Source organism: Aotus nancymaae, unplaced genomic scaffold (genome assembly GCF_030222135.1).
Source record: "Aotus nancymaae isolate 86718 unplaced genomic scaffold, 86718_ANA_hifiasm-v0.15.2.pri h1tg000007l, whole genome shotgun sequence".
Classification (NCBI taxonomy): Eukaryota; Metazoa; Chordata; class Mammalia; order Primates; family Aotidae; genus Aotus; species Aotus nancymaae.
This window is the reverse complement of record NW_026988418.1, coordinates 13,307,762-13,322,558: the sequence shown is the minus strand read 5'-3', so window position 1 is coordinate 13,322,558 and position 14,797 is coordinate 13,307,762. Positions and strand designations below refer to the sequence as shown.

General features: G+C 38.4%; 1 protein-coding gene across 5 annotated transcripts in view; it reads left to right on the top strand.

Annotated features, from left to right (window-relative positions):
- Positions 1-563: 563 nt before the first annotated feature.
- The window catches only part of LOC105705079 (BEN domain-containing protein 5), a 1,464,486-nt gene continuing 1,450,252 nt past the window's right edge, over positions 564-14,797 (top strand). For 3 of the 5 annotated variants that reach the window (XM_012434677.2, XM_012434676.2, XM_021673303.2), the window contains exon 1: positions 680-755. In XM_012434677.2, the coding sequence (XP_012290100.1) occupies positions 722-755 (34 nt within the window). In that variant the 5' untranslated portion in view covers positions 680-721. Of the gene's footprint in view, positions 756-14,797 lie in introns of all 5 variants that reach the window. The other 2 variants (XM_012434679.2, XM_012434678.3) reach the window with 1 other exon arrangement.

The window sequence follows — 14,797 nt, the reverse complement described above, 5'->3', positions numbered from 1 at the left end:
GGAGGGCAGAGCTGGTCAGGAAGGGTAATGTTCCAGGTTGATCTTAGAAGATAATGTGTGTCACTACTGAAAGGTGGGAAAAAGCATCCCATATTTACTGAAAAATACATCAGCAAAAAGGTAAGTTTTTTTCTAGTTGAGAGTTGCTGCCATCGCGGAGGAGCAAGGAGCCAGAACCCTTTGGGCCTGTGTGTGTTTGGGCTGGAGTGAGCACACTTGGTTTTCGAAGCATTTCAGTTGAAGACAAGTCACCCAGGCAAGCCAAGAGAAGCTTTGGGAAATAAAGAAACCTGTCCTAAGTCCTCAAAGTTGAGCATCAACCACAGAAAAGCCAGTTTAGCTAGCCTGGGCGATCAGTACGAGGACCCGGGCAGGAAAGTGCCATCCCTACAGACCTGGCCCCTGCGCTCTAGGGGTGGCAGAGCATGCTCATTTGCCAGGATGCGGTGGCTCCGTTGTAGGGGAGCAGCGTCGCGGAGCCAGGGTCCCGGCTCCCGACCCAGCTCGCACCACAGGGGCGGGGCCTCAGACGCACGCTCCTCCCAGGCGTCCCTCCCGCCCTCAGCCGCGCGCAGGCCGCCCGCGCGCCGGCCGCCCGTTGCCCTGGCAACCGTCGTGCCGCGTCTTCCTGAGGGAGCTCCTGTCAGCCGGCTGATCCCACCATCCGCTCCCTACTGCCCCGCGGTTTTCGCGTGGGCTCGGAGACTGAGGGACAACAAAAATGGCGGAGCGGAGCCAGACGGCGCCTGAGGCAGGTCTGTGGGGGCGGTTGATCTGGGGAAGGCTGAGGCGGTCAGGCTGTCCTGGGCGTCAGGGGATAGGGGACTCGGGCATGGCCCTACTCCTGAAAAGGCGCCCCTGTGTATATGCGCGGTGGGTTATGACCTCAGGGTCAGGGGTCAAGGGAGGTGTGTACCCCTCTGAATGGCGGACAAGGACCTTGAAATCCAGGTGGTGGACGGGAGTGTGAGGGAGTGTGCAGACTTCTGAGGGAGCATGGGCCTGCTAGGGGCTGGGACCCGAGGGAAGACACAGGACCCCAATCTTGGGATCACCTGTGGTGAAGTCTAATCCTAGGGCTAGGCTGTGTCATGGTGTACACAGCCCTGTGGGAGCATGGGAGAGATCCCTAAAAGGGGCATGATTTGGGCTGGGGGTGGGAGTAGGAGGCTCTGACTCTAAAAAGGGAGCTATACGTGGAAGGTGTGTTACTTTAATATCAGACAGTGCCATGGAAGGGGGAGTTAGAGTATTTGTGTTTGGGGATGTGCAGTGTCCTCAGGGTCACTCCTGGTCACAGAGAAATTTATGCAAATAATCTTGTATGAGTCCTTAAAAAGACAAGAGGCCTTGAGGGGACACTCAGAGCCCCAGTCCTTTAGGAGCCTACTAAAGGAAGCTGGAGCCTGCATGTGAGTGTATGTGGGATCAGTGATCTTGAAGGTCATGTCATTCAGAATCACAAAGGAGTGCCTGTCCACACTTCTGTAGGTGGAAGATAGTCTTTAAGGGACAGGGAGACTGACAGGAAGGGAGACCCAAAATCCTATTCCTGAGGGGACCCCTTGTGCATATGTCTGGGCTTTGTGAGATACTGGCTTTAAGTGCCTTACAGGGTCATAGAAGAATGCAAAGATTTTTACAGTTTTGAGTATATGGGAGGGAGTTGCCTCTAAATGAGGCAGACCACTGAAGAACTGGATGTCATGGGATTACATGGGTGTGTGGATAGAAAAGCAGTGATTTGGGGGTATGTGTGTGATGGGTGGTGGCAGTGGTATACATAACCTTGTATATGTGTCCTGATCAGGTATTATCATTACAAGAGTAATCCACTTGAATTATTTCAGTCCTCATGTGTGTGTGTATGTGTGTGTGTGTGTGTGTGTGTTTCTAGCACATACACACCCCAGAAACTAGAACTGAAAACTATGACACCATCAGAAATGGTTCAAGGAACCATTAACTCTCGAGACCTTCATTATTTCCCTTTCTTTCATGGCATCTCTGTTTTACTGAGTAGCTCCTCTACTTGTAATTTTAGCTCCCTCATAACTTGAACATGCTCATTCCTTTATTCATTCATCCACTCAGCAAATATTTATTGAGTGTTAGCTATATGCTGGGCAATAAATTAGGCACTGGTAATTCCCTGCTTTGGATTAGCTTGCCTTGTTCTTCTTTTCCCTTTTTTCTCATAGCATTTATTGCCTTTGAACATACTATTTAATTTACTAACTTGTTTTGCTTATTACCTGTCTCCTTCCACTACAATGTAAGCTCTACAAGGGAATTGTTTTATCAACACCACATGTCTAGAATTGTTCTAAGTATAGTATGTTCTCAATAAATATTTCTTAGATGAATAACTGAATTACTGATACTGTCTGGAAGTGATATTTTCGCTGAGATATGATAGGGATTGGATAATTGAAGAAGAGGGCAAAGAGAGATCCAGGCAGCAGGAAAAACATGTGCAAAGACCCCAAGGCAGGTGGAAAACTGATATGCTGTGTTTAAGGAACTGAAGGAGACAAATGTGGGTACATGTGGGGCAATGGGAAGAGAGAAGAGGTAGTCTGAAGCCAGATCTTCCAGTACTTTGTAGACTATGATACGAATTTGGGCCAGAAATCCTAAGAATAATGGGAAGCCACTGAAGGTTTTTAAATGGGAGCATGCCATGATTAGAAATAATTAAAAAATAACTCTGGCTACAATGTGGAGAGTACAGAGAATAGAAGAGTGAATATAGGATATACTCTCCATCAGCTACAGTGTGGAGTACAGAGGATACAAGAGGGCGTATAGAGAGACCTTAGAAGGTAGCAGAGGATATGGAGAGAAGGAGTTGAGAAATACTTAGGAGATAAAATTAATAGGACTTAGTGAAATATGAGGATGATGGAGAAGGAAGTATCAAAGACTTCTCATTTTCTAATTGTGCAACTGGATAGTTAGTGGTGCCATTACTGGGATAGGGAGCATTGGAAGGGGCCTTGGCTAGGTGTGAGAGAAAAGATTATGAATTTGGTTTTAAATGTATGGAGACTGAGTTATCTTTAGGACATCCAAATAAGAGAGATTGACAAGGCAGTTGAATTTACAAGAAAAGTCTAAACTGGCATAGAGATAATTATTTTGACATAGAAACAATTACTCAAGCCATGGGTGTGGATGAAATTGCCTAGAGGGAGAAGAGGCCTGGGATGAAGTGTTTAGTAGCTATAATATTTCAGTGCCTTCCAAAGGGACTGAAGAGATCAGAGTACAACCAAAGGAATGTTTCAAGATAAATGGAATACTCAATAGACTGAATGCTGTCAAGCAATGCAAAATGAAGGCTAAAAAACTAGATTTAGCAACAGAGAGGTCATTGGTAACACTGACGGTAGGAAATGGATGATGGTGAAAAGCTAGGCCATTTAGGCAAATAAACGCTTCAGTCTTTGTTTAATTCAAATTTCCAAGAGAGAGAAGTTTTATTGACTCTCATCATCTTTTACTACTAAATCACAGTCCAGTGTCAGGATTGACTGTTTTTGGATTAGGTATCCAGCTATTGCTGGCTGGAGTCGCTTGGTACAAAATATGACCATCTGGTAATTTCTCATCTCACTTGAAATAGCTAACATTTATGAAGTGTTTATTTTGTACCACATATTGTACTAAGTGCTTTATACATTTTACTTCAGTCTCATACCAACTCTCTAGAGTATTCTCTATGTTTTATATGTGGAGAAGTTTTAGCACAGAGTTGACGACTTGATTAAGATCTGCAAAGAATTAGTAGAAGATTAGTTTTTTTGACAATTTAAATATTATCCAGATTCATGATTTGGCTTACTGTTTGTGTTACAACATACCACATTCTAAAGAAATCAGAGCCATGATGAAAATTCCTGCCTTACAGGAAATATTCTAAGCTAAGCATATTCTAGCAAGGTGAAATGGAAAGAACTGGGCTTAGATCCTTGTATAAACCCTACTTCTGTGACTTATTAGATATGGACCTTGGACTCAAGTTTTCTAATCTTCAGTTTCCTCATTTGTAAAATGGGGATGATATTTGCTATTTGCAGGATAATTGCGAATATTAGAAATAATATACTTGAAGTGTCCAATAAATGTTATGTCCTTAGTTCACTTGAAGCTTGAATATAAAAAAATTTCAAATTTATTACATATACTTTACATATAAAAGCAACTATGTAAACATATAAGAAATTCTATTTTTTCTTCATTGGTTTTTCACTGCTTTGCTATCAGAAGAAAGGTAGACATTAAGTTTTAGAGAATGTAGAATTGTTACCTGAACTGTGTATCATGGGACTGGTCTCTATATGAGGTAGATTTTGAGGAATTTCTTGGAGGAATGAATGGATACTTAAGATATCTTAAGCATGCTTTTATATGTAAAGTATATGCAATACATTTGAAATTTCTTATATTCAAGCTTCTTACAGTACATGTACATAGCTCTGTAAGAAGGTCAGATTTACAAAAGGAAGTTTCTTCTTTTTAAATCTTGTGCTTTGAAATGGGGACACAATTGTCAGGACTTTTCTTTTTCCGTATAAATTTGATTATCAATACTAATAAAAAAGAAAAACTTTGAGTTAATTAAATGTAGGAGTATTAGTCTCATGCTAGATTGCACCTGCTTCTTTTTCTTAGCTTCGTCTCCCTCTGTTTCAGCTATCATAAAAAGCTTTTGTTTTAATTAGCTGGTAAAATCATTTGTTTTTCTATTTTGTTAGGTTATTCCGTGGAGGTCTGTATAGACAGATTTTTTAAAAAATGATGCAGTCTGTTAAAATGGACTGTACCTTGATCACTCTCTTTGAAATAAATGGGTCTATTTTAAAAAGCAGTTCTACATGAATCTGAAACCAATTATGGGCAGATTGTTGAAAATTTAAAAACCTTAGAAATGAGAACATTATTTGATAGCTTGTGTTAGTGGTTGGGCAAAGTAATAGTTAAGCCTTTTTTGTTTTAGTTTTTGTATTTTTTGACTGGGGATAATAACAGCTACTTTTATGGTGAGAATTAGAGATAAGGTATGGAAAGTATACAATGTCTTACACTCCCAAAGAAATGATATCTTAATTGGGGTGTGTGTGTGTGTGTGTGTGTGTGAGAGAGAGAGAGAGAGAGAGAGAGAGAGAACGAGAGAGAAATAAAGATAATATATTTTTCTTTCTTTCTTTTTTTTTTTTTGAGACGGAGTTTCGCTCTTGTTACCCAGGCTAGAGTGCAATGGCGCAATCTTGGCTCATCACGACCTCCACCTGCTGAGTTCAAGCAATTCTCCTGCCTCAGCCTCCTGAGTAGCTGGGATTACAAGCGCGCCACCATGCCCAGCTAATTTTTTTTGTGTTTTTAGTATATATTTTTCTTAAAGGCATAGTAGAAAATCACCTTTAAAAGAAGAGGAAATCCAGGTCTGCAGTCCCTTATCTGGCAGGTTTGGATGCAAATATATTTCAGAACTCAGATTTCTTTTTATTATGGAAAGGCAATACTGCATATGTACTGTCGATTACATAATACCCCGAATGGGGTATGAAATAGTACCATGTAATCAATTACACCAATATCACATTCACCGATAATCCCAGCACTTTGGGAGGCCGAGGCAGACAGATCACGAAGTCAAGAGATGGAGACCATCCTGGCCAACATAGTGAAACCCTGTCTTTACTAAAAATACAAAAATCAGCCAGGTGTTGTGGTGCGTGCCTGTAGTCCCAGCTACTTGGGAGGCTGAGGCAGGAGAATTGCTTGAACCTGGGAGGTGGAGTTGCAATGAGCCAAGATCATGCCACTGCACTCCAACCTGGCAGCAGAGCCAGACTACATCTCAAAAAAAAAAAAAAAAAATTCACATTCACAGTAAGTGAATAAAAATTATAAATGGAGTCACATAAAATTGGGTCGAGTTTTGCTATCAAATTAGTTTTGGTGCCAAAGTTAGATATTTGGTGATTTTAGAATTATGGAAAAGGGAATGTGGACTTACATAATTTTATTCATTTTTGGAAATATTTTCAAAAGTTTAAAATATATTCATCACTTTTAGATTTTCTATATTATAAGTGAGCTATAACTTTATTAAGATCTCAAAAGTGTTGGTACAGAAAACACTATTTTTTGACAGAAAGTTTATGTGCTTGTTTCTTCTAAGGATCTTTGATAATATCTATATTTCTGAGATCTATGAATGCTGTAATTTGCTTCAGTTTCAGCATCGTGGCTCAGTGTCACTTTCAATGAAAGATACTAAAGATCTGTATATATTAAGAAGGTCAAAGGATGTGAATATTTTGCATATATATTCTAAACAAAATCACGACTTTGTCTTTGAGTCATTTAAGAACAGCACAGTTTTATGTGAGTTTAGAGTATTTTTATTAATTGTTAAATTTCAGCAATGGAGTAGGCATTAATTTTAATATGGATTTAAGGAAAAATTTTATTCTTAGATGAATTTGATGTTTCTGATTATAAAAATTATTGCAACTTTAAAAGCTTGCAGTAATGCATTGATAATGTTCACCATATGAGAATATGCTAATCTTTGCTTTTTATATTCCTCATTTATTTAATGGGATCCATAAAAGAAATTTCTCTTTTTCCAAACTCCAAAGGAGAATGTTTTTTATTTGTCATATATATTTGAGAATCATTGGTTGTGTACTTTTGAGTCTCTAAACAGACTTGGAAAAAAATGTACTTTCATGTCAACTGAAGGAAAACAAAACAAAGAAACACAAAAGGATTTCTGAAATTTTGTATAGGACTGCAAACTTTTATATAAGATTGTAAATTCCTAAATAAAGATTTTGAACAATCTTACAGAAATAAATCTCTGAGACTTGGGGAAAGGAACATCAAAAGCAACCTGCCAATAATTATAGTTTGCTTGTCTTTCTTTTCTTTTCTTTGTTTTTTCTGAGACAGAATTTCACTCTTGTTGCCCAGGCTGGAGTGCAATGGCACAATCTCTGCTCACTGAAACCTCTGCCTCCTGGGTTCAAGCAGTTCTCCTGCCTCAGCCTCCCAAGTAGCTGAGATTACAGGCATGTGTCACCACGCCCGGCTAATTTTGTATTTTTAGTAGAGACAGAGTTTCTCCATTTTAGTCAGGCTGGTCTTGAACTCCCAACCTCAGGTGATCCCCCCCGCCTTGGCCTCCCAAAGTGCTGGGATTACAGGCATGAGCCACCACGCCTGGCCAGTTTGCTTGTCTTTCTTTCTGGAGTAATAGATGAATCTCTGTGTGGTGGCTTTGTGGAAGAAATTACTATGTATGGGCTGTGTTATTTTATGTATGTATGTATGTATGTGTGTATTTATTTTTACTTTTTTCCTTTTCAACTTCTATTTTAGGTTCAGGGGTACATGCACAGGTTTCTTATATGGATAAATAGCATGTTGTTGGGGTTTGGTATGTAGGTTATTTCATCACCCAGGTAATAAGCATAGTATCCAAAAGGTGGTTTTTCAATCTTCAACTTCCTGCCACCCTCCACCCTCAAGCACATCTCAGTGTCTGTTGTTCCCTTCTTTGTCTCCATGTGTAGTTAGTGGTTAGCTTCCATTTATAAGTGAGAATATGTGGTACTTGGTTTTCTGTTCTTGTGTTAATTCCCTTAGTATAATGGCCTCCAGTTCCACCCATGTTGTTGCAAAGGACTTGTTCCTTTTTATGGCTTTCTTTTTTATGTGCCGTATTCTGTGATATAGCACATTTTTTTTCCTGTCCACTGTTGATGGGCTTTGGGTTGATTTCATGTCTTTGCTATTGTGAATAGTGTGCCGATGAACATATGTGTGCATGTGTCTTTATGGTAGAACAATTTATATTCCTTTGGTTATATATTCAGTAGTGGGACTGCTGGATCAAATGGTAGTTCTGTTATAAGTTCTTTGAGATATCTCCAAAGTGCTTTCTACAGCAGCTGAACTAATATATATTCCTATTATCAATGTGTATGTGTTCCCCTTTCTCTGCAGCCTCACCAGCATCTGTTGTTTTTTGATTTTTAGTAATAGCCATTCTGACTGGTGTGAAATGGTATTTCATTGTGGTTTTGATTTGCATTTCTCCAATGACTAGTGATGTTGAGCATTTATCATATGGCCACATGTATGTGTATGTTGAGCATTTTTTCATATACTTTTTGGCCACATGTATGTCTTCTGAGAAGTGTCTGTTCATCTCCTTTGCCTGATTATTATTATTATTATTATTATTATTATTTTGAGACAGAGTCTTGCCCTGTTGCCTAGGCTGGAGTGCAGTGGCATGATCTTGGCTCACTGCAACCTCGCCTCCTGTGTTCAAGTGATCTCCTGCCTCAGCCTCCCGAGTAGCTGGGATTATAGGCACACACCACCAGGCCCGGCTAATTTTTGGTATCTTTAGTAGAGACAGGGTTTCACCATGTTGGCCAGGTTGGTGTCTAACTCCTGGCCTTGTGATCCGCCCACCTCAGCCTCCCAAAGTGCTGGGATTACAGGCATGAGCCACCATGCCCAGCCCATTATTTTTATTTTTATTTTTATTTATCATATTTTTTGAGACAAAGTCTCACTCTGTTGCCCAAGATGGATTATCCTGCCTCAGCCTTATGAATAGCTGGGATTACAGGCATGCACCACCATACTTGGCTAATTTTTGTATTTTTTAGTAGAGATGGGATTTTGCCATGTTGGCCAGGCTGGTCTGGAACTCCTGACATTAGGTGATCTGCCCACCTTGGCCTCCCAAAGTGCTAGGATTACAGGCGTGAGCCACTGTGCCTAGCCTGTTAATTTGTTTAAGTTCCTTTTAGATTCTGGATATTAGACCTTAGTCAAATGCATAGTTTGCAAAATTTTTCTCACATTCTGTAGGTTGTTTGGTTACTCTGTTGATAGTTTCTTTGGCTATGTAGAAGCTCTTTAGTTAAATTAGGTCACACTTGTCAATTTTTGTTTTCATTGCAATTGCTTTTCATGTCTTCATCATCAAATCTGTGCTGGGACCTATTTCCAGAATGGTATTTTCTAGGTTTTTGTTTAGGGTTTTTATAGTTTTAGGTTTTACATTTAAGTCTTTAATCCATCTTGCTTTGATTTTTGTATATGGTGAAAGGAAGGGGGTCCAGTTTCAATCTTCTGCATATGACTAGCCAGTTATCCCAGCACTGTTTATTGAATAGGGAGTCATTTTCCTATTGCTTGTTTTTGTCTATTTTGTAAAAGATCAGATAGTTGTAGGTGTGCAGCTTTATTTCTGGTTCCTCTATTGTGTTCCATGGGTCTGTGTGTCTGTTTTTGTACTGGTATCATGCTGTTTTAGTTACTGTAGCATTATAGTATAGTTTGAAGTCAGGTAATGTGATACCTCTGGCTTTGTTTTTTTGTTTTTTTGCTTAGGTTTGCTTTGGGTATATTTGTTTATGTTTTCAGACAGGGTCTTGCACTGTCATCCAGGCTGGAATGCAGTGGCATGATCATGGCTCACTGCAGCCTTTATTTCCAAGCTCAAGTGGTTGCCTCATCTCAGCCTCCCAATTGACTGGAGCTACAGGCACATGCCACCACACCCAACTAATTTTTAAATATTTTGTAGAGGCAGGGTCTCACTCTGTTTCCCAGGATTTGTATTTGTTTTTAAAGTTACTTGTTCATTCTAAACTATATTAAATACTTTCTGTGTACCAAGCATTGTGCTAAACTCTGGAAATTTAGAGCTGTATTAGAAAAAGTCATTGCTTTCAAGGAGCTCCTATTCTAGTGGAGGAGAAATAGAGCTAGAAAATTATCATTCAGGCAACATAGAATTCTGAGGCCAGAGAATGGTTCCCTGAAAGCCTGGGGGATGTGGTAGTAGTTCAGGAAGGTGTCTTAGATTAGAATAAGGGATGTATTAATTGAGTCTTGAGTGATGAGAAGGAATTAGCCCAGTGAAGGTGGTAGGCAGAGAGAAGTAATGAAGGGCAGAGAAAGCAACATGTGCATCAGAAAGTTGTGGAGGTGAGAGAGTAATGCTCACTTAGAATGTTAAGATTGCACACCTATTAACAGAGCTAAAGACTACATTTCTTCCTCTCTCTTCAGATTCTTACACATTTCTCGAGTTATAAATTCCTTTGATTAACTGATAAAAATCAATGAATTCTTCCTCATGGAAACTCACCGTATGTGTAAGCACAGAAAAATTTAAAATGATTTCAAAGTACAAAATCCTGAAGTTCAAATTAAGAAACTCTTTGGGCTAGGCACGGTGGCTCATGGCTATAATCCCAGCACTTTGGGAGGCCGAGGTGGATGGATCACCTGAGATCAGGAATTCAAGACCAGCCTGGCCAACATGGTGAAACCCCATCTCTACTAAAAATACGAAAATTAGCTGGGTGTGGTGGCGGGCACCTGTAGTCCCAGCTACTCAGGAGGCTGAGGCAGGAGAATTGCTTGAACCCAGGAGGCTGAGGTTGCAGTGAGCTGAGATTGCACAGAGCAAGACTGTCTCAAAAAAAAAAAAAAAAAAAAGGAAAAAAAGAAAGAAATCCTTTGTTCATTAGTTATGAGGTCTATTTAGGAAACTGATCTTGAAAGTAGGAATACTTTGGTGAAAAGGGTTGATATAATAACATTTGTGCTAGAGCAGGTCCAAAGCAAATGCTGGCCCTTAGATTGTTTTGTTTATCTTTTTCTTTGAGACAGAGTCCCACTCAGCCAGGCTGGAGTGCGGTGGGGTGATTGATGTCAACCCACTGCAACCTTCGCCTCCTGGGTTCAAACGATTCTCCCACCTCAGCTTCCCGAGTAGCTGGGACTATAGGCATGCGCCATCAAGCCCAGCTAATTTTTGTATTTTTAGTAGAAATGGGGTTTCACCATGTTGGCCAGGATGGTCTTGTTCTCTTGAACTTGTGATTCGTCTGCCTTGGCCTCCCAAAGTGCTGGGGTTACAGGTGTGAGCCACCACCACCAGCCTTTAAAACCTCATTTGCATGTATCTGTCTCTGTTGACAACATGATATAGTAAATAGGACATGGATTTTGAAATTACAAAGATAAGATTTAAAACATTCAACTCTACCAATTAGTGTGTAATAGTGTTTCTTTAACCCAGTTTTCATCTTTAAAATGGAAATACTAGTCCTTTTTCCAATAAGGTTGTGAGGTATATGTAATGCATATAGTATAGGAGAAACTGTCTTCACTAACTAATTGGATTAATTGGTGCCTTTCATTCTGTTAGACATACAGCTTTATACATGTTTAAAGATCTTACTTTGGGAGGCCGAGGCGGGTGGATCACGAGGTCAAGAGATCGAGACCATCCTGGTCAACATGGTGAAACCCCGTCTCTACTAAAACTACAAAAAATTAGCTGGGCATGGTGGCGCGTGCCTGTAATCCCAGCTACTCAGGAGGCTGAGGCAGGAGAATTGCCTGAACCCAGGAGGCAGTGGTTGCGGTGAGCCGAGATCGCGCCATTGCACTCCAGCCTGGGTAACAAGAGCGAAACTCCGTCTCAAAAAAAAAAAAAAAAAAAAAAGATCTTTTCCAGTCCTGTAACTACCGCAGGTACTTTACAAAAACAATTTTATAAATGTATTTGGGTGGGACATCAGTCCCAGTGTCATAAATATATTAGGAAGAACTTAAAATAATTTTGATAAAAATTGGAAGTATGATTCTATGCTGTAATATTGTAACTTCTCATTTTAGTAGTGTCATTACCAATGATGTACCACCACAAGAATAGCAGTGATTATGAGAAATGCTAGTAACCTTTTTGCAGCTTACTAACAATTGTAAATGTTTTAAACTTTCCTATAAAACACTAAAAAGCTTTTATCTCAGTTTAGGTTTATCAAATTGTGGGGTCTTTAATTTGCATCACATGTATTATATAGCTGGTTGAAAACCAAATGCTTTAATAAAAGAGGTAGGTAATTTTTATTCTTTTCTCTGATGAGACTAATTCTTTTGCTTCAATTTAACATAAACCATGCATGGTCTAGGATTCAGCTTCAAGAAAGCAACTTTCCCCTATATTTTGAGGAGGGTCTCATGATCTAGTTTACTCTTTTTATTAATTCCTAGAACCTGATTTAATAAAGCCTTAAGAAAGAGGAATGTTTCTTTCTTTAAATTTACCAGTTTGGGACTAATTTCAGATTGTGTTGTAGTGATTATAGCTTTTCTATTTCTGGGAGATTTTACGTTGTGACTGGATCAGTGTATCTTTAATTCGATTGAGTTTCTTCAATTAAGGAACCTAAAAGACAACTGAAGTACTGTATATTTTTTAATGGAAATTAGAAGTGGTTATGTTCTGAGACAATGGGTGTCGTAACTAACTAATGAACCAAATTATGATTCCAGGGTCAAATTACTTTTTGGTGGAAACAAACAAGGGCATATTTTTTCTTTATTACTCGTATATCCTTATTATCAAGGTGGTTTCAAGTTGGCACATTATATGTGATTCTGATAAAATATAATTTTCTCCAAATATATAATTTTAATGCAGTTTCACATTTAGGTTATCAAAAGTTACCAAGTCACCCTTGAAAACACACTATACACTTAAAAATCTCTGGGAATGAGCTTTTTGCTTTTAGGGCGACAAAAGCATCCTTATCCTGTTGATGTCTTCTTGGAACATATACATATTTTGAAAGCTTAAGAGTTTTTATTAGTTAGCTTTAAAAACAGGATTAAGTATTATCAGGAGGATAGATAAATTACCTTTGTTGCTGTCCTAGCAAGCTAAATGTCCTTATAGTGCTAATTTAATTTTTTTCTTATTTATTTATTTAAAAAAATTTGTGGGTATGTAGTAGGTGTATATATTTATTAGGGTACATGAGATGTTTTGATACAGGTATGCAATGTGAAACAAGCACATCAAGGAGAATGGGGTATCCATCCCCTCAAGCATTTATCCCTTGAATTACAAACAATCTAATTACACTCTAAGTTATTTTAAAATGTACCATTATTATTGACTATAGTCACCCTATTTGGCTATCACAATAGCAGATCTTGTGGTAGATCTTATTCATTCCAGTTATTTTTTAACCAATTAACTATGCCCAGCCTCCTACTAGCCTTCCCAGCCTCTTGTAAACATTCTTCTTTCTATGTCCATGAGTTCAGTTATTTTGATTTGTAGATCCCACAAATAAGTGAGAACATATGATGATATTTGTCTTTCTGTGCTTGGTTTATTTCAATTAGCATAATGATCTCCAGTTCTATCCACATTGTTGCAAATGACAAGATCTCATTCTTTTTTATGGCTGAATAGCACTCCATTATGTGTATGTACCACATTTTTTTAATCCATTCATCTGTTGTTGGACACTTAGGTTGCTTCCAAATCTTAGCTATCATAAACAATGCTGCAATAAACAAAGGAGTGCAGATATTTCTTCAATATACTGATTTCCTTTCTTTTCATTATATACCCAGCAGTGGGATTGTTGGATCGTAGGTAGCTCCGTTTTTAGTTTCTTGAGGAACCTCTAAACTGTTCTCAATAGTGGTTGTACTAATTTACATTCCCACCAGCAGTATATGAGGGTTCCCTTTTCTCTATATCCTCTCCAGAATTCGTTATTGCCTGTCTTTTTGATATAAGACATTTTAACTGGTTGAGATGATATCTCACTGTAGTTTTGATTTGCACTTCTCTGATGATTAGTGATGTCGAACACCTTTTCATATGCCTGTTTGCCATTTGTATGTCTTATTTTGAAAAATATCTATTCAAATCTTTTGCCCATTTTTTGATCAGATTATTAGATTTTTTTCCTATAAAGTTGTTTGAGCTCCTTATATATTCTGGTTATTAATCCCTTTAACAAATAAATACATTTAACAAATCTTTTTGTTAAATTTATCTGATAGAATTCTGAATTCCTTCTCTGTGTTATGTGTAGTTTGCAAATATTTTCTCCCATTTTGTGAATTGCCTCTTAAATTTGTTGATTATATCCTTTGGTTTGCAGATGCTTTTTAACTTGATATGATCCCATTTGTCCATTTTTACTTTAGTTGCCTGAACTTGTGAGATATTGCTCCAGAAATCTTTGCCGAGTCCAGTGTCCTGAAGAGTATCCCAAACATTTTCTTGTAGTAGCTTCATAGTTTGATTTTTTTAGATTTAAGTCTTGAATCTATTTTGATTTGATTGTTGTATATGGCAAGAGATAGCGGTCTAGTTTTATTTTTCTGCATATGGATATTCAGTTTTCCCAGCACTATTTACTGAGGAGACTGTCTTTTCCCCAATGTATGTTCTTGGCACTTTTGTTGAAAATAAATTCATTGTATGTGTGTGGATTTGTTTCTGGGTTCTCTGTTCTGTCTCATTGGTCTTTGTGTCTGTTTTTATGCCAGTACCATGCTATTTTGGTTACTATAGCTCTAAAGTATAATTTAAAGTCAGGTAATGTGATTCCTCCAGTTTTGTTCTTTTTGCTTAGTATAGCTTTGGCTCTTCTGGTTTTTTTTTTTTTTTTTTTTTTTTTGTGGTTCCATCCAAATTTTGGGATTGTTTTTTCTATTTCTGGGAAGAATCTCATTGGTATTTTGATAGAGATTGCATTGAATCTGTAGATTGCTTTGGGTAGTATGAACATTTTAATAACATTGATTCTTCCAATCCATGAACGTTGAATATCTTTTTATTTTTTGATTTATTTTCTTCTTTAATTTCTTTGTTCAATATTTCATAGTTTTCACTGTAGAGAGCTTTCACTTCTTTAGTTAAGTTAATTTT